General features: G+C 44.2%; 1 protein-coding gene across 25 annotated transcripts in view; it reads left to right on the top strand.

Moving 5' to 3' along the window:
* The window catches only part of LOC123990888 (neurexin-3b-like), a 572,598-nt gene that overhangs the window by 144,686 nt on the left and 408,064 nt on the right, over positions 1–19,848 (top strand). For 18 of the 25 annotated variants that reach the window (XR_006830728.1, XR_006830730.1, XR_006830729.1 and 15 more), the window contains 2 exons: positions 17,403–17,704; positions 19,706–19,729. Coding sequence is in view for 22 of the 25 variants with exons in the window: in XM_046291875.1 (XP_046147831.1) it covers positions 17,403–17,704; positions 19,706–19,729 (326 nt within the window). In the remaining 3 variants the exon portion in view is untranslated. The remainder of the gene's footprint in view (positions 1–17,402; positions 17,705–19,705; positions 19,730–19,848) is intronic. The other 7 variants (XM_046291874.1, XM_046291879.1, XM_046291880.1 and 4 more) reach the window with 1 other exon arrangement.

Here is a 19,848-nt window from a genome sequence, read left to right on the forward strand (position 1 = left end):
GCAGTGATCACATGACCTGGCTAATAGGCTAGCGTATCTATTTACAGTTGAAGTCGGAAGTTTACATCCACTTAGGTTGTAGTCATTAAAACTCGTTTTTCAACCACTCCACAACTTTCTTGTTAACGAACTATAGTTTTGGCAAGACGGTTAGGACATCTACTTTGTGCATGACACAAGTCATTTCTCCAACAAATTTTTTACAGACAGATTATTTCACTTATAATTCACTGTATGACAATTCTAGTAAATCAGAAGTTTACATACACTAAGTTGACTGTGCCTTTAAACAGCGTGGACAATTCCAGAAAATAATGTCATGGCTTTAGAAGCTTCTGATAGGCTAATTGACATAATTTGAGTCAATTGGAGGTGTACCTGTGGATGTATTTCAAGGCCTACCTTCAAACTCATTGCGTCTTTGCTTGACATAATGGGAAAATTAAAATAATTCAGCCAAGACCTCAGAAACAAATTGTAGACCTCCACAAGTCTGGTTCATCCTTGGGCACAATTTCCAAACACCAGAAGGTACCACGTTCATTTGTACAAACAATAGTATGCAAGTATAAACACCAGGCTTGCAAGCCAAAGAACACCATCCCAACCGTGAAGCACGGGGGTGGCAGCATCATGTTGTGGGAGTGCTTTGCTGCAGGAGGGACTGGTGCCCTACACAAAATAGATGGCATCATGAGAGAGGGAAATTTATGTGGATATATTGAAGCAACATCACAAGACATCAGTCAGGAAGTTAATGCTTGGTCTCAATGGGTCTTCCAAATGGACAATGACCCCAATCATACTTCCAAAGTTGTGGTAAAATGTAGTGGTCATCACAAAACCCTGACCTCAATCCCATAGAAAATGTGTGGGCATAACTGAAAAGGTGTGTGCGAGCAAGGAGGCCTAGAAACCTGACTCAGTTACACTAGCTCTGTCTGGAGGAATGGGACAAAATTCACCCAACTTATTGTGGGAAGCTTGTGGAAGGCTACCCGAAACGTTTGACCCAAATTAAACAATTTCAAGGCAATGCTACTAAATACTAATTGAGTGGATGTAAACTTCTGACCCAATGTTTGGTGGGTCCTATTTCGGAGGACGCATGACTCAACCTTCTCCTCTCCCGAACTTGTTGGGGAGATGCAGCGATGAGAAAAGATTGTAATCACAAAATTGGGGTGTAAAACGTTTTTTTAATAAAATATTTATTATTGCTTAAACGCCGTCAGTTCCATTTCAAACAGGATCGAGTTCAGTGGTATTCAAACTTTTTCAGGATGGACCCCATTTTCACCACCAGAATTTCTCGGGACACATTTTTTTCATAAGAAGTAGATCAACAAATAGCCTTAAATTCATTACGTATTCATCTCTTATGAAAATGGAAACAAACCAATGAATACATTTACTCGATAAAGTAAACATTTTCAAATTATCTTTTTTAAATTTTGGGAATATTGTCCTATGCAATAATGTCTACTCTTTTGTTCTTAAAATGTTTTAAATAGTAATTGGCGAGCTTGCTGCAGTTCCCCACGACCCCGACTTTGAATACCACTGATCTAACGGATGGATGATTCTGCACAACTTCCTTGCAGGCAGATGAATGCCAGGCTACAGAACATATTCCCTGTTGGTAACTGCTCTACAGAACTCCATTTCAAAACTACTCTTGACATGATTGGCTAGTGAGTAAGGTCAGAGGTCACATATAACAGTGCAGCCAGACATGATGTATGATGGATGTCAGTGAGAGTGTCAGTACAGTGACTTTAACCTCCCTCTATACATCCCTCCCTCTCCCCTTCCTCCCTCTCACCAAAATATGTATTTCATCCACCCTTCACAGTGCTGACTGTCTATGACTGTTGGACTTTAACCCCATATCCTCCCTGTGTGCTTTTGAGAGTTGCGGCGTCTCACACACACACACGCCACCAGTGAGTAGAAAAAATGGCACCCTATTCCCTAGCTGGTGCACTACTTTTGATCAGAGCCCTATGAAGAGTAGTCCATTACGTAGGGAATAAGGCACCATTTGGGACACAGCCTGGGTTAATGTCCCAGCGTCACACCAGCACCAGTGAGTAGGTTGTAGGTTAGAGACTATACATGTGCAGTGCTAATGTGGTTCAAGTGAAATAAAGAGAGTGGTTCCTTTCCACTGACTGTCTGTCGCCTCAGCATCACTCTCTAGGGGTTTCAGACTCAAATCGCATTTATGATGAGAAATATACAAGTAAATAAGTGTACAGTATTATGTGAAAGGGACCTTGCAAATATAATCAGATTGATTGATTGATTGATTGGGCAAGTTAATGACATAGAGTTCCCGGTGGTTTCCATAGAGATATGGAACGGCAGCATCTTGACAGAGAGGGATATGGTGTGATGTAGTTAGATATTGGTGGTGTGTGAGCGTGCCTGCCTTCCTGCTGCCTGCTGCCTAGGTGCAAGCGTGTGTTTCTATGTGTGTGTGTTCTGACAGGGGAGATAATGACCAATAAGGCTCCGGGGAGGCTGGCCTGTCATGCTCCAGGGGGCTCTGCATCTAGCCTCTACACGCACACACACACACTGTGAAAGTACACACACACTGAGACACGCACACCGAGGAATACACAAAGGAGAAACACAGAGCAATAGAAAGATCAAGAAATACACATGCAGACATTTCAAATCAAGACCGTAGCCTTGTGAATTCCAGATAGAAACTGTCACTGTACAGAATACTGCCTGTACTGTAAATAGTAGAAAATGAATGAGAGTGACAGCAGTTTGTCCTTCACACATGATGTGAGACTTACTTGACAGTGATTGTTCTTGTTCAGTCACACGGTACATTCCCATCTCTCAACTACACGTATAATTGTTATAATGGATACTTCAGAGTTCCATTCGGAAATCATCTTTGAATCAGATGCGTTTACCAGACTAAAGTATTTAAACAGCTGCAGTCTGAATAATTATTCTTTAGTTTGTAGATTTCTTTGCCATTTCAATGTGGGAATGATCTCCACGTTCTCTGGTCTTGTCCTCTGGTAGAGTTGTAGTTTAAACCACTTCACACACCAGCGTCACCAGGCATGTTTTGGTCTTAGAAATTCAACCATTTGCAACCTTAGCTTACACCTGGGTTTGCGTGGTCTGGTGTGAATTTCATCAGGAGTGGGTTTTAGACACGTCTGAGAAAAGGGCGGTCCATGACACCGACGTAATGTCTGTGCTCGAGTGGGCGTTGCCATTGATTTGGTTAACTTGATATGAAAACACATATTTTCTCATTTAGAAGGTGAACATCACATTACATCTTTTCACAAATAGTTTCATTTTTAATCACATACGTTTCACAATATTTAGATGTAAACCTGACCACTGGGAAATGTACACTTTAAGAGATACGTGTGTTATGTGTGTTTCCTGATACGTGTTATGTGTGTTTCCTGTCCTTCATGAGATCACCAAATGAAACACACTCTTCATGACTGCCCCCTAAGTGTCCAAGGACCACTCCACGGACCAGCACATGTTATAGACAGAAGCCTGCTACATGGCAGACCAATCTGAACTCATATCTCGGCATGTCCATTCTCGGCAGCCCATATCTCGGCAGCCCATTCATTATCTCAGCCAATCATGGCTTGCGGGAAGGTTCCTGCCTTTTTCCGTGGCTAAACAAACTAGCATGTAATTTAACAATTTTACTTGTATTTACAGATGGCATATACAGTGGGGAAAAAAGTATTTAGTCAGCCACCAATTGTGCAAGTTCTCCTACTTAAAAAGACGAGAGAGGCCTGTAATTTTCATCATAGGTACACTTCAACTATGACAGACAAAATGAGAAAAAAAATCCAGAAAATCACATTGTAGGATTTTTAATGAATTTACTTGCAAATTATGGTGGAAAATAAGTATTTGGTCAATAACAAAAGTTTATCTCAATACTTTGTTATATATATTTGTTGGCAATGACAGAGGTCAAACATTTTCTGTAAGTGTTCACAAGGTTTTCACACACTGTTGCTGGTATTTTGGCCCATTCCTCCATGCAGATCTCCTCTAGTGCAGTGATGTTTTGGGGCTTTTGCTGGGCAACACGGACGTTCAACTCCCTCCAAAGATGTTCTATGGGGTTGAGATCTGGGGACTGGCTAGGTCACTCCAGGACCTATCTGTCTAGTTCTGCTCTGCATGCATTATTTGGTGTTTTACATTGCACACAGAGGATGTTTTTTCAGAATTCTGCATGCAGAGACTCAATTTGGTGTTTGTCACCTTTTGTGAATTCTTGGTTCGTAAGCGGACCCGCAGACCTCACATCACAGTGGTCCTTCTGTAGCTCAGTTGGTAGAGCATGGCGCTTGTAACGCCAGGGTAGTGGGTTCGATTCCCGGGACCACCCATACGTAGAATGTATGCACACATGACTGTAAGTCGCTTTGGATAAAAGCGTCCGCTAAATGGCATATATTATTATATTATTATTACATCCATAAAGGGCAATGTCTTCTACAGAATAACTGATTCAAGTATTTTTTTCCAGATCTTAATTGGGATGTCAAATTTTATATTCCTTTTGATGGCATAGAAGGCCATTCTTGCCTTTTTTCTCAGATATGTCACAGCTTTGTGGACGTTACCTGTGGTGCTGATGTAGGTATAGTAGGTATAGTTTTTTTGTGTGCACTAGGGAAACATTGTCTAGATGAAATTTGTATTTGTGGTCCTTGACCTTTTTTGAACTTTTTTGTAACACAATTATTTTTGTCTTACTGAGATTTACTGTCAGGGCCCAGGTCTGACAGAATCTGTACAGAAGATCTAGGTGCTGCTGTAGGCTTTCAACAGAAGCAGCAGATCATCAATAAACAGTGGACATTTGATTTCAGATTCTAGTAGGGTGAGGCCGGGTGCTGCAGACTGTTCTCGTGCCCTCGCCAATTTGTTGATATATATGTTGAAGAGGGTGGGGCTTAAGCTGCATCCCTGTCTCACCCCACAGCAATATGGAAAGAAATGTGTGTGTTTTTTTGTCAATTTTAACGGCACACTTGTTGTTTGTGTACATGGATTTTATAAGATTGTATGTTTTTCCGCCAATGCTGCTTTTCATCAATTTGTATAGCAGACCCTCATGTCAAATTGAGTCGAAAGCTTTTTTTTTTAAATCAACAAAGTATGAAAATACTTTGTCTTTGTTTAGTTTTGTTTGTTTGTCCATTAGGGTTTGCAGGGTGAATACGTGGTCTGTTGTACGGTCATTTGGTGAAATCCAATTTGACTTTTTCTCAGTACATTGTTTTCTCTGAGGAAATGTACAAGTCTGCGATTATTGATGCAATGGATTTTCCCAAGGTTGCTGTTGATGCATATCCCACGGTAGTTAACGGGGTCACATTTGTCTCCACTTTTGTGGATTGGGGTGATCAGTCCTTGGTTCCAAATATTGGGGAAAATGCCAGAGCTGTGGATGATGTTAAAGAGTTTAAGTATAGCCAATTGGAATGTGTAGTCTGTATATTTTATAATCTCATTTAGGATACCATTGTCATAGTTGTGTCTCGGGTGCATATTTGGGAAGGTGTCACCTCCAGGTAGGTGCTTGTTGTCCTGTGTGCTGAGAGTGTCAAGTTCTTGTCCAGTTGTGACTCTTACGTCGCCACTGAGTTGTACATGTTCCTGGGCCTGGAAATGGTTGACCTCCCCCTCTAGGATGGAGAAGCTGTCATCGTTAAAATATGGGGATTCTATTGGGGGGATATAGTTATCACACACATGTTTCTCTGCTGAGATCATTTCCTTATTAACTCCTAGCCAGATGTTAAATGTTCCAGTTTTGACTAATTTAATAGAGTGGGTTGGGTCTGCTCTATACCAAATTAGCATACCCCCTGTGTGTCTTCCCTGTTTCACACCTGGTAGTTTGGTGGATGGGACTACCAGCCCTCTGAAACCTAGAGGGCAACCAGTGGGTTCGTCTCCTCTCTACCATGTCTCTCTTGTAGGATGACAATGTCTGTATTTCCAATTTCTTTGATTCGCTTTAGGCTAAAGGCAGATGACCTCAGATATTGTATATTCCAGGATGAGATAGTAAAAATGTTGTGTTCCATAGGGTCTAGTGTTGTTTTCATGTCGTTCAGACCCAGACCATTCCAGTAGGTGTGAGCAGAGCATGTTGAGCATCTGATATAGAACTTTTAGGTTGTAGAATGGGGCTTGGGCGTGTGTATTGGTGGGGGTTGGGCCTGTTTCTTTGCTCATGGCCTGGGCATACGTGCGACTGTCATGTTGAGGTCTTTGCTGCAGGGGCGGTTGGCATGGGGTGGGGCAGAAGGGGCATAGGTCTGATCTGGGGTGGGGGGTGTGGCTGATGATGCTGTGGTCTTGGTGTAGGTCCTCTTGGCGTGGGTTCTCTGGGTGTAGGCCTCTTGGTGTAGGTCCTCTTGGTGTAGGTCCTCTGGGTGTAGGTCCTCTTGGCGTGGGTTCTCTTGGTGTAGGTCCCCTTGGTGTAGGTCCTCTTGGTGTAGGTCCTCTTGGCGTGGGTTCTCTTGGTGCAGGTCCTTCGGGAGGGGATCTTGTAGGTCTGTGAGGTATGTCCGTTGTTTAGTTGCTCCTGTGTGAGGTGCTGTGGCTGCGGTTGAGGGTGACATCCTTCAGGTTCCTGGCAAAAGTTGTGTTTGCTGCCTTGTAGAGGTGGACCTGGCTGTAAAGGCTGTTCAAGTCCAGGGTGGAGTGGTGGGGCAGGTAGACATTAGGTTTTGAGGCACAGTCCTGGGAAATTCTTGTATTTACCAGCTGCATGATGTCAGGGTGAAAGTATTTTCTTGTTAGCAGAGTGGAGATGAACACTTTTGCATTTGGGAAGGTGGAAGAAGCTTTTTCAATCACTCCCTTGAGTTAATGAGGAGCACAATCTCTGGTTTTTATGTGTCCTCTGTGGATGTGTGGGAGTTGTCAGGAGGGCTATTGGGGAAGCTGACTGGGGTTGTTAGGAGTGGGTGGGGTCTGTTGGGTTGGTGGGTCCTGTGTTGTCTGTACCATTGTGGTGTTGAGGTTGTGGTCATGGGTCGGAGGGGGGCTGTTCTGCTGGATTCTCTGGGGTAGTATCCTGGAGCCGGATTCACAAAACCTTCTTAGGAAGACATTTCTTCTTAACTGCCATTTTATCTTTAACTAGAGCCTTAAGAAGAATGTTAAGCAAAGTTGCTGTTCCTCAATAAAGTTATTGGCAATGTTCTTAATATTTTTCCTGTTTCTTGCTAAGAAAAAAGATTCTTAAAAATAATGTTTTAGGATTTCTTCTTGGAAATGTAATTAACGAATGGATACTTTTGCAACCATGAATGTTTTATCTTGCGCCACTGCGACAGACACACTTGGTTACCGGACATTTAAATACAGCAAGAAAACTCATTAAGCGCGCATTATCAAATCAAATCATATGTATTTATATAGCCCTTCGTACATCAGCTGATATCTCAAAGTGCTGTACAAAAACCCAGCCTAAAACCCCAAACAGTAAGCAATGCAGGTGTAGAAGCACGGTGGCTAGGAAAAACTCCCTAGAAAGGCCAAAACCTAGGAAGAAACCTAGAGAGGAACCAGGCTATGTGGGGTGGCCAGTCCTCTTCTGGCTGTGCCGGGTGGAGATTATAACAGAACATGGCCAAGATGTTCAAATGTTCATAAATGACCAGCATGGTCCAATAATAATAAGGCAGAACAGTTGAAACTGGAGCAGCAGCACGGCCAGGTGGACTGGGGACAGCAAGGAGTCATCATGTCAGGTAGTCCTGAAGCATGGTCCTTGGGCTCAGGTCCTCCGAGAGAGAGAAAGAAAGAGAGAAAGAGAGAATTAGAGAGAGCACACTTAAATTCACACAGGACACTGAATAGGACAGGAGAAGTACTCCAGATATAACAAACTGACCCTAGCCCCCCGACACAAACTACTGCAGCATAAATACTGGAGGCTGAGACAGGAGGGGTCAGGAGACATTATCTACCTAGCTAGTAAATAACAACATATTACAATATTCTAGAAGTGTTACATAGCTAGCGTTAGCTCGTCAATTTGGAAAGAAGAACTTGACTAACGTTAACATCGTTAGCTATGTTGGCTATAATTTCGTTACGCGTTAGCTAGCTAGCTACCGAACTTACTGGTCGCGCAGTACGACCGCCACCATCTCTCCTGTCATGGACAACACCTTCTTCTCCGGCTGGTCCATATGAATGGTCTCTCAGCTCCCTTTTTCTTAGCAGCTGACTTGATGTCGGATCACTATTTTGTACGGCGGCGTCACTGTTCCTTGCCATACCCCCGACTCGGTCACTCTCACGCATCCTCTCTTTTTGGTCTCTGCATTGACCCAGCAGTTATCGAGTCTCCCCAACAGCAACTATTTCCTGGCTGTTATTTCCTCCACCATCACTTCAAGCTCTTGTGAGTAACTTCCGGCTATAATATGAGAAAAATAACGTTTGTTTTTGTGCCACTAATGTCAGTGCCACATAAGATATTTGCGTAGTTCTTAGGAAAGATATTTATGACGTTCCTAGGAAAACTATGATGTCTTAAGAACGTTTCGAGGAATTGCACTTTATATGAACTATTATATGAACGCCATATTCTTTTCCTTAAGAAACTTCTTACGTTTTTTTCTAATGTTGTGCTTTGTAAATCTTGTCTCTGCTCTCTGTAACGCCTCAGCTTTCTCACCTCCTCCTTCAGTGCTGTTAGCTGAGCCATGTTCCTTTCTCTCCTCCTACAGTACTGTTAGCTGGGCCATGTTCCTTTCTCTCCTCCTTCAGTGCTGTTAGCTGGGCCATGTTACTTTCTCTCCTCCTTCAGTGCTGTTAGCTGAGCCATGTTCCTTTCTCTCCTCCTTCAGTACTGTTAGCTGGGCCATGTTCCTTTCTCTCCTCCTTCAGTGCTGTTAGCTGAGCCATGTTCCTTTCTCTCCTCCTTCAGTGCTGTTAGCTGAGCCATGTTCCTTTCTCTCCTCCTTCAGTACCGTTAGCTGAGCCATGTTCATTTCTCTCCTCCTTCAGTGCTGTTAGATGCACCATGTTCCTTTCTCTCCTTCTTCAGTGCTGTTAGCTGCACCATGTTCCTTTCTCTCCTCCTTCAGTACTGTTAGCTGGGCCATGTTCCTTTCTCTCCTCCTTCAGTACTGTTAGCTGGGCCATGTTGCTTTCTCTCCTCCTTCAGTACTGTTAGCTGGGCCATGTTCCTTTCTCTCCTCCTTCAGTACTGTTAGCTGGGCCATGTTCCTTTCCCTCCTCCTTCAGTAGTGTTAGCTGGGCCATGTTCCTTTCTCTCCTCCTTCAGTGCTGTTAGCTGGGCCATATTCCTTTCTCTTCTTCAGTACTGTTAGCTGAGCCATGTTCCTCTCTCTTCTTCAGTACTGTTAGCTGGGCCATGTTCCTTTCTCTCCTCCTTCAGTGCTGTTAGCTGGGCCATGTTCCTTTCTCTCCTCCTTCAGTACTGTTAGCTGGGCTGTGTGTTTCTCTCTTTCAGTCTGGAGTGAAGCCAGCTCTCTCAGACAGCCGTCTCTTTCCACCTTGTTGGGGGTGCTTCTTTGTTTTGTGGGTGTTGTCAGTGTGTTCTCTCACTCTCTCTCTCTCTCTCTTTCTACACCACACCTCTATCACTCCTCTTTCATCCCTCTATCTCTGCCAGTGCCTCTATCCCTTTGTATTATTTGAAGGTGACCCAGAGGTGTCCTCATCCTTCCTCCATCTTTCCCACATCCTTCATTCAACCCCTCCAGCTTAATAACATTGGCCGCCACCATCATTGCTAATGGCCCTGCATAAGTAGCCATTAGGAAATCAGCCTCTTCCTCTATCTTCTATCCCCCCCCCCTCTCGTTTTCTCTCCCTCAAGCCTCTGCTCCAGCATGCGCTCCGCACCATTGCCTCACTTGATGGGATTGAACCTCATGCCTTCCCATCCCCCAAACATCTGCCCCTCCCTCCCTCCTTCCATACCTGCCACCCACTCCTCTTTACCCCCTGCATCACTGTAAAGTCTTATTGCTCACCCCACAAAGCCTCCAGAGCCACCAGCCAATAGAGAGTCTTACCGAGAGTGCCACCAGCCAATAGGAAGGCCTACTGAGCCCCTGATACCTCCCGCTGAGCGACATCATGACAGCGTTAGGTCTCAGAATTGACATCATACTGATAGCCAATCAGAACGCTGAATACGGAGGATTATGTTAAAGTAACATCAAACTGATGTTTCAACAGTGTTTTTACGTGTGTGTGTGCATTTACGTGTGTGTGGGTCTTCGCTCAGACAGTCAGCTAGGTGTTATCTAGTGAAGTAAGGCTTTATGGAAGGCCTGAGATGAAAGAGTCAGAGAGACCAGAGGGAGCAGAGCAGAGTGAATCCTCCTCACAGCTCTTCACCACCAGACTAATACTGCCCGTCTCTCCCCTCCTCTCCTCTCCTCTCCTCTCCCCCGGAAGTTATGTGAAGAGCCATAGCGAGAGAGAAAGATTGGGAGAGAGGAAGTGGAGCACTTCGAAGCGTTTGCGCGTGCATCTCAGACGGTATTTTTGCACCAGAAATGGGATGTGCTCAGCCTGTAGACATGTGTTGGTCTCGTGTGTTGCATGAGTCAGTAGCTTTGTTCCAGGGCATCAGTGTGCTACGCACATACAAGTTGGCGCACTAGCTCTGGTCCGGGGCGTTATGTTAACCACTGTTGCTTGTGCAGTTAGCTAGTACAAGGGAGAGGCTATAAGGACACAGCTGACGCTTCAACCAACTTGCCAAAACATAAAACGGACTCTTACCTTAACCTAGCCCTAAATGTTCTGAAATTAAATATCGGTTTGGGCATCAGGCGTGTCCTTATAGGCTTTTCCCTATTACACAATAGCGAGCTCGTACACACTCGCTATTACCTAGCTTTTAACTCTAAATGTAATTTCACCACCCGTGCTATTGGTGGCGGTAACGAACCCTCCTCTCTGGCACGATTCGACATCCTGTCTGAGCTCGCACCACTCACATCATCTGTGGCGTGAGAAGGTATCTGTAGGAGCCATATCCTATTGCCACTGTGTGCGAAGATAGCAGTCCTCCGGCCATCTTCCATTCTTCTCCTGGGCTCCTCATTATTGTCTAACAACCAAATGTAGCACTATACTTTGGGACTTACATTTTCTGCCAGCTCGTTTGTGTGTGCGTGCGTATGTTGGCTGCAGAAAGAGATAGCCTCTAACACATCGCTAACAAACCCGGGATCCCCAGTGCAGTGAAACGAACATATTTGGCAGCACTACAGCTGGTGGAGACATCAGGCTTTACCAAACACACTACATACAGCCTCATCACTAAGCTGAACTGACTGAACTCATCTAGTTGGGTGCTGGCTGAGCTTATTTAGCTTGACAGATTCAGCCTCCCTCTCTCCCTCTCTCCCTCTCTCCCTCCCTCCCTCCCTCCCTCCCTCCCTCCCTCCCTCCCTCCCTCCCTCCTCCCTCCCTCCCTCCCTCCCTCCCTCCCTCCCTCCCTCCCTCCCTCCCTCCCTCCCTCTCTCCCTCCTCTCCCTCTCCCTCCTCCCTCCCTCCCTCTCCCTCCCTCCCTCCCTCCCCTCCTCCCTCCCTCCCTCCCTCCCTCCCTCCCTCCCTCTGCTTCTTTCTCTGTCGTTCTATCTGTCTCTCTCACACACACACACACACACACACACACACACACACACACACACACACACACACACACACACACACACACACACACACACACACACACACACACACACACACACACACACACACACACACACACACACAGTCTCTGATGATGATGGAGGTTTAATACCATGGCCCTGCTTTTTAAAAGGTCACAAATGGTGTCTCAGCGGGGTCAAAGCATTCCCCGTGGGAAGGTCCTCCAGGTTAGACTGGTGGCCGGGTTCAGACTGCTTGGTGGTGCGTCTGGGGTAGGAGGATGGTGGGAGAGTGGAAAGGAGAGAGAGGGGGGAGAATGGGGGAGGCAGGGACATTGAAATGAAGCAGCTAGAAGAGGGGATGGGTACCGGCAGAGGGGGAAGGAGGACTGGAGAGAGGAGAAGGGGGGGGGGGGGGATATGGAATTGAAGGAGCTAATTAGTTCCACTGGATGTTGAAAACCCCTCACACACAAGCCAATTTATGGTCAATCCAGCCTCTGCAGTGGCCATGCAGCATCTACAGTGATGTGGCCTCCGCGGAAGTCAGAACAGACATACTTCTTGAGCTTCGGTGAGCAGAGCAGAGCAAAGTGTGTCCTAGCAGGTTAAGGGTCTTGGGTCAGTAACCGAAAGGTCAATGGTTTAAATCCCTGAGCCAACTAGGTGAAGCATCTGTTGATGTGCCCTTGAGCAAGGCACTTAACCCTAATTGCTCCTGTAAGTCACTCTTGAAAATAGCATCTGCTAAATGACTCAAATGTACATGTAATGAAAAACGTATCACTCGTAGTGATTCAGAGCTAATCTCTATAGCCAGCCTGCTAATTATGAGCAACTGGCTAAAGAAAAAGCCAAGACCTTACCTCTTCTGAGATATTGTTACAACATTTGGGATGCGCACAGCAATTCCGTCACATCTTCTGTACGGAGCCTCCGCACCGCATTGTCGGATCAAGCATAAATCACTAACACACACACACACACACACCTCGCCCCGGCTTGCAGCCATAAGGAGATGGAATATTAATGACGATTTGAAAATTGACAAAATGACCCGGAGTGCAGAGATCAATCCTATTCTATATTCCATAGACCAAGACCAAGTCTGACCGTTCAATACATTTCCTACTGGGATTTCCTGCAACGCTCTACATTCATGCCTTGTAGGTGATGTTGATGATATGCGCCAAAGTAAGATTTATTTTTAATTAAAAGATTTAGGAAGGATTTGTAATTGTTGACAGTAATGATCTATTGTAATGTTGGTATTGTAGCGTACATTGCACTCTCCTAATAACGTCATAGTTGTACTGTGTGTAATGACGCTAAGCCACATGCAGACATCCCACAATATAGTGAGTAGCCTACAGTGTGAATAAATCAAGCTTCTTAGAATGCTGATGTACAAGTAGCTAATATTAGTAGCCGAGATGACCAAAATCCCACTGGCTACAGACATACGTTAAGCTAATTGTAAGTTACCCGATGTCTGCAGACATCCTATCCTGAGTGGTGATACCAAGGCAAGGCACCCGTCACCTGATTAGAATGTTTGGGTGGGGTCTAGGGTGGCTATGGGATGGTCTAGCGTTGCTATGGTGATGACCCCTTGCACCTGGGGGTCAGGTGAGATCAGACAGGATTAGGTGTCAGGGGTGTTATCTGGGAAAACACCAGTGTAGTCTACAGCTGAATAAAGTAGCAGGGTTTATATTTCTCATACTGGTACCACTACTGCTTACATAAGGTTTCTGGTAGTTAGACTGTGCCTGTGTCCCAAATGGCACCCTGTTCCCTTTATAGTGCCCTACTTATGACCAGAGCCCTGCTCAAATGTAGTGCACTATATAGGGAATACAGTGCTATTTGGAACACAAACTGTGTCACTTCCTGTTCCCTTTATAGTGCTCTACTTATGACCAGAGCCCTGCTCAAATGTAGTGCACTATATAGGGAATACAGTGCTATTTGGAACACAGACTGTGTGTCCCTTCCTGAGTTGCCATGAGTAGATTGGAAAGAAACAGAGAAATATCCGTTTTTGGTCTCTCAAGTTGGTTAATGTCCAGGTGACTTTCGTGACCTTGGTTCTGTGAAGGAGGGAACAAGGCATCACCATAAGGGAACTAGGTTACACGCTCCGGAGGCACATTATGGTATAATATATTATGGTTCCCTTATGGTGACGCCAAGTAATCGACTGAAAGAAAGCTATATTTGTCTATGGCTGTGGTAGTAAGGACTATACTGTAGTATGCCTTCATTGTCTAAGGTCTGAGTTTAAAGCTGAAAGGAACCCCAGATAGATATGAAGCACTCTAAGTACACACAGGGATAACATGTTCATAAATCATTGCTAAAAAGTGTTTCATTTATTTATAGATAATGCCGAGTGACATTCATCCACTGAAGGTGTACGATGCACCCTCTGGAAATGTGTTAATATTCTGAATTAGTTAGTATATGTACTGCGTACACAGTTCTCTACAGACGACAGAGTAGATCATCCTTCCCGCAAGCTATTTTCAGATCCATTTCCTCCCCCTAAAGTTAAATATTTGTCAGTGTATTATTTCAGTGTATTATTCCAGTGTATTATTTCAATGTATTATTTCAGTGTATTATTTTGGTGAATTATTTCAGTGTATTATTTCGGTGAATTATTTCAGTGTATTATTTTGGTGAATTATTTCAGTGTATTATTTCTGTGTATTATTTCTATCTTTGATGATGCGCTATTGTTTGTCTGTACAGTGTCTTATCTGACGTTTCTTCCGATGATGAATGTGGGAACAATCTGTCAGATGAAAAAGCACCAGTAAATCAGTGAAGTGAACAGAGAGAGAGATTAGGTTTTGATTTAGACTAAACGTAATCTGCAGTACTCTGTCTCACTGGGAATAACGTGCGTCCGTGCGTGTTCATTCTGACCAACCAGTACATTGAAAAAGGCTTTCAGAGGAGAGGAAGGAAGAGTTGTGTTGTCCTTCAGCCTCTCATCTTGTCTATGTTTCTGTCTCTGTGCTTACGCCAAGGGGGAAATTACTCTCTGACCTGAATCATCCCAAACAACTGCCTCTCTCTTCATTTCTCTCTTTCTCCCTCATGATCTCTCTCTTTCTCTCTCTCTCGTTCTGTCATTTCCCTCTGCCTTTCTTCCTCGTTCTGTCTCTCTCGCTCTCTTTCTCTCTCCCTCCAGGCTCCACAATACGCTGTCTTGTGTTTACATATAGTCCGGCCAAAAAACAAACCCAAACCTAGCTGCAGTCTCTCTTTCCTTCTATCTGTGTTTCATCGCCTCAAGGAACTTGTGATTGGCTTAATGACAATGTGAAATGCAATTAAAGTCAGAAACAGCAAAAATGTTGTAATGTATTACGTAACTAGTACTACTTAAATTTAGAGTGCATTCGGAAAGTATTCAGACCCCTTGACTTTTTCCACATTTTGTTACGTCACAGCCTGATTCTAAAATGGATTACATCGTTTTTTCCCTCAATCTACACACAATGCCCCATAATGACAAATCAAAAAAAGGGTATTCGACATTTTTGCAAATGTATCTATAACAAAAAAAGAAATATCACATCTACATAAGTATTCAGACCCTTTACTCAGTACTTTGTTGAAGCACTTTTGGCAGCAATTACAGCCTCGAGTCTTCTTGAGTGTGACGCTATCAGCTTGGAACACCTGAATTGGGGAGTTTCTCCCATTCTTCTCTGCAGATCCTCTCAAGCTCTGTCAGGTTGGATGGGAAGCATCGCTGCACAGATATTTTCAGGTATCTCCAGAGATGTTCGATCGGGTTCAAGTCCAGGCTCTGGCTGGGCCACTCAAGGACATCCAGAGACTCGTCACGAAGCCACTCCTGCATTGTCTTGACTGTGTGCTTAGGATTGCTGTCCTGAATGGTGACGAGGATTGCTGTCCTGAATGGTGAACCTTTGTCTCAGTGTGAGGTCCTGAGCGCTCTGGAGCAGGTTTTCATCAAGGATCTCTCTGTACTTTGCTCCGTTCATCTTTCCCTTGATCCAAACTAGTCTCCCGGTCCCTGGCACTGAAAAACATACCCACAGCATGAGGGTGTTAGGTTTCGTCCAGACGTGACACGTGGCATTCAGAACAAATAGTTCAATCTTGGTTTCATTAGACCAGATAATCTTGTTTCTCATGGCCTTTAGGTGCCTTTTGGAAAACTCCAAGCGGGCTGCAATGTGCCTTTTACTGAGGAGTGGCTTCCATCTGACCACTGTTCCATAAAGGCCTGATTGGTGGAGTGCTGCAGAGATGGTTGTCCTTCTGGAAGTTTCTCCTATCCCCGCAGACAAACGTTAGAGCTCTGTCACAGTGACATTTAGGTTCGTGGTTACCTCCCTGATCAATGCCTTTCTCCCCCGATTGCTCAGTTTCACCAGGGGCCAGCTCTAGGAAGAGTCTTGGTGGTTCCAAACTTCTTCCATTTAAGAATGATGGAGGTCACTGTGTTCTTGGGGACCTTCAATGCAGCAGAAATGTTTTGGTATCCTTCCCCAGATCTGTACCTTGACACAATCCCGTCTCGGAGCTCTACGGACAATTCCTTAGACCTCATGTCTTGGTTTTTGCTCTGACATGCACTGTCAACTGTGGGACCTTATATATACAGGTGTTTGTCTTTCCAAATCATGTCCAATCAATTGAATTTACCACAGGTGGACTCCAATCAAGTTATGATCAATTGAAACAGGATTCACTTGAGCTCAATTTGGAGTCGCATAGCAAAGGGTCTGAATACTTGTGTAAATGAGGTATTTGCAAAAAATTCTAAAAACCTGTTTTCGCTTTGTCATTATGGGGTATTGTGTGTAGATTGCTGACGGAAAACAACAATTGCATCTATTTTAGAATAAGGCTGTAACGTAACAAAATGTGGAAAAGGTCAAGGAGTCTGAATACTTTCCGAATGCACCGTATACAGAGAGACTCCTCTCTCTCTCTTCCTGTCCTTCTCTCCCTCTCTGTCTCCATCCTTCCCTCTCTGCACCTCTCTGCCTCTTTACCTGTCTCAAATTACTCCATCTGTGTTGCAACAAGCCCCATACAGGAAGATACTTCCTTTCAGCGGAATGATTTTAAACCATATAACAGATATATGACTGCCGTGATTTATGTCTACCATTAGCAGGTAGCCAGTTACCATTGTGATCTCATAAGCAGTCTGCTAGCATGGAGACCTCGACTGAGGGACACATGTATTGGGTTTTTATGATGCGTGAGTTCCAGTATGAGGAGAACATTATGGGATAGCTGATATGGTGACTCATAGATATATTACTGTGGCGACTGGATTAGATTGATCTGTCCTGTCTTCTCATGGGAGGTGATGTCATAGCCTAACTTCTCGTGTTTTTCTAGGTCATTAAGTTATGATTTTGTTTTTTTCCTCTAACATGATTCAATACTTACAGTGTAGGAAGGGATCATAGTTATGTTTTAACGGTCAAATATTATAGATTATACAGTGAGCTTCCTGTTTGTGTCACTGATATGTGGATGGAGTCCATCAATAGTCTCCTTGTGGGTTGTGCGTTTGATTCCCACTCGGGACATACAGTACATGTTTCCCTGTTAATGACGTAGACTCTACACTTCTCGATGTTTTGGATAAGAGCTTAACATGTAAAACAAACTTCTATCCTCTTTCTTTTCTACCTCCAGCGAGGGAAGAGAACGTGGCGACGTTCCGTGGTTCGGAGTACTTCTGCTACGACCTGTCCCAGAACCCCATCCAGTCCTCCAGCGATGAGATCACATTGTCCTTCAAGACGTGGCAGAGGAACGGTCTCTTACTCCACACGGGGAAGTCGGCTGACTACGTCAACCTGGCCCTAAAGGACGGAGCGGTGAGCCTGGTCATCAACCTGGGCTCGGGCGCCTTCGAGGCCATCGTGGAGCCCGTCAACGGGAAGTTCAACGACAACGGCTGGCACGACATCAAGGTCACACGCAACCTCAGACAGGTAACCATGGAGACTGAGGTGACGTAGGTTCAAGACTGATAATGATCAGTAGCAATAGATCAATTGAATGGTAGCAGTGTCTTGGCTTTATTTGTGCATGAATGCTTTTCCAAGTACTCCAAGTGCTGAACATAGTTGATAGTCGTTACGGATCTTGCATCGGTAATCACACTTCTATTATGAATTTGAAATATTGAGTAATCGTTTCGGTTAGACGTTGGAGGATTAGTGTTTTTCCTCTGTTTGAATTGAATGAGGTTTATTTATCTTTATAGCACCTTTTCCAAGTGCCCTAATAATCAAATTCAGATAGTTGTCAACAATGTTGTGTTGATACATACTACGAGAGAGATATTCGGACTTAGTGCAGTATTGAGTTATCATCAGTGCAGTTAGATTGCGTTTCCCCTCTATTTGCCTTCATAGCAGCCAGTGACTATGTGAATGAAAGAAGCCCAGGTGACATGGTGATTGATAGCTTAGTGGTTGAGCGGAGACCGTGGCTCTGTGTTTCTGTCACTTCCTTATCTTCATGTACAAACTTGAAGACTTCCCTATTTCTTTCATTGTAACTTTATCTGATACTTCTCTGCTTTTATTCTGCACTAAGCGGACCCTTCAATCAGAGGCTGGGTCCCTATCTCGTTGCCTTCAGAAACGGTCTTTCCTTTACAAACCACTGTCGGATATTCTACTCCTCTGTAAAAATACAGAAGCGACAAGGCAGAGTGGAAGATATCCGACTCGGTACGAACGCGGGGACTTCGTGTGACTGACATTAGCCTACTGATGTCAAATTGGAAATAGGTTTCAGATCAGTGGAGCATCTTCCTCAAATAGCATAAATATATGTTCACATGGCCACTGATGGCATCTCTATTGTCAATTTGTTATGTTGCTCCTCAGCTTATCTTGTTTACAATACCTATGTTCATAAGGGGGGTACACTAATACTGTTATCAGATACTGTACCTTAATACAAGTATTACTACTTAACTAAGCTTTAAGAAGCAGGGAATGTATTGTTCTTACACTGGATATGTACTGGTAACTGTACACACTAGAGCAGAAACAGTGAGAGAATCGGTAGCTGTTTGTGGATTGGGAGAGGGAGAGGGAGAGGGAGAGGGAGTTGGGACTCCAGCCGGTTGAATGGAGCCTTGAATGGAAGTGAAGAGAGGTGGACAAGAAGTAAGTACAACTCAACTTTAAAAAGTCGGGCTGTATTAAATATATACTACAGGAATATACATTGAGTGTAGAAAACATGAGAAACACCTGCTCTTTAGATGACACAGACTGACAAGGTGAATCCAGGTGAAAGCTATGATCCCTTATTGATGTCACTTGTTAAATCCACTTCAATTAGTGTAGACCCTTTGTAGAGTCCATGCCCAGATGAATTGAGTCTGTTCTGAGGGCAAAAAGGGGTGCAACTCAATATTAGGAAGGTGGTCTTAATGTTTTGTACACTCAGTGTATACTTGTACTGTAAGAGTGAAAGCACTGTTAGAGAAACAGTAGCTGAGAACTGTTTGTGGTGTGGAGAGGGAGTGAGCAGGGAGTTTCCTCAGCCAGTAGAATGGAGCCTTGCATGGAGGTGAAGAGAGGTGGACAAGTAAGTCAAGTGTTCATTTCCTGCCATTAACAGGTACCAGGTTTTTAAAGGATGTAGCCCACTAGCTACCAGTGAGACCAGAGGCTGAGCTTAGGGTCCTCTTTTCCTCCTCTCTACCTGTCTCTACTTCCTCTCTGTCAATCTTTCTTTCCCTTTTTCTCCCTCTCTTCGGGAAGACAAACTTTGTTAGACTAACACTTACCATTCATGAAATACTAAGTCATTTTATTTACTTACTAACTAACCGTTATCTAACTAACAACTAACTAATGTACTAACTATCATCCTACATCATTGGTTTTTATTTTGTTTTCCCATTCCTTATTAACAACCGTTTTGTTCACTATTCTTTTGATTTCCTTTCTTCCCCCTTTTCCGGAAAGCAATCAGGCATGGGACACGCTATGGTAAACAAACTACATTGTCTGGTAGATATCATTCTAATTGTCTTTTTTTGGATTTGCCGTGTGTCCCCCCCCCCCCCCCTCTTTTCTTTTTATACTTTGAGTCTCATCCTAGACACTTC

The sequence above is a fragment of the Oncorhynchus gorbuscha genome, linkage group LG12 (genome assembly GCF_021184085.1).
Source record: "Oncorhynchus gorbuscha isolate QuinsamMale2020 ecotype Even-year linkage group LG12, OgorEven_v1.0, whole genome shotgun sequence".
NCBI classification, from domain to species: Eukaryota; Metazoa; Chordata; class Actinopteri; order Salmoniformes; family Salmonidae; genus Oncorhynchus; species Oncorhynchus gorbuscha.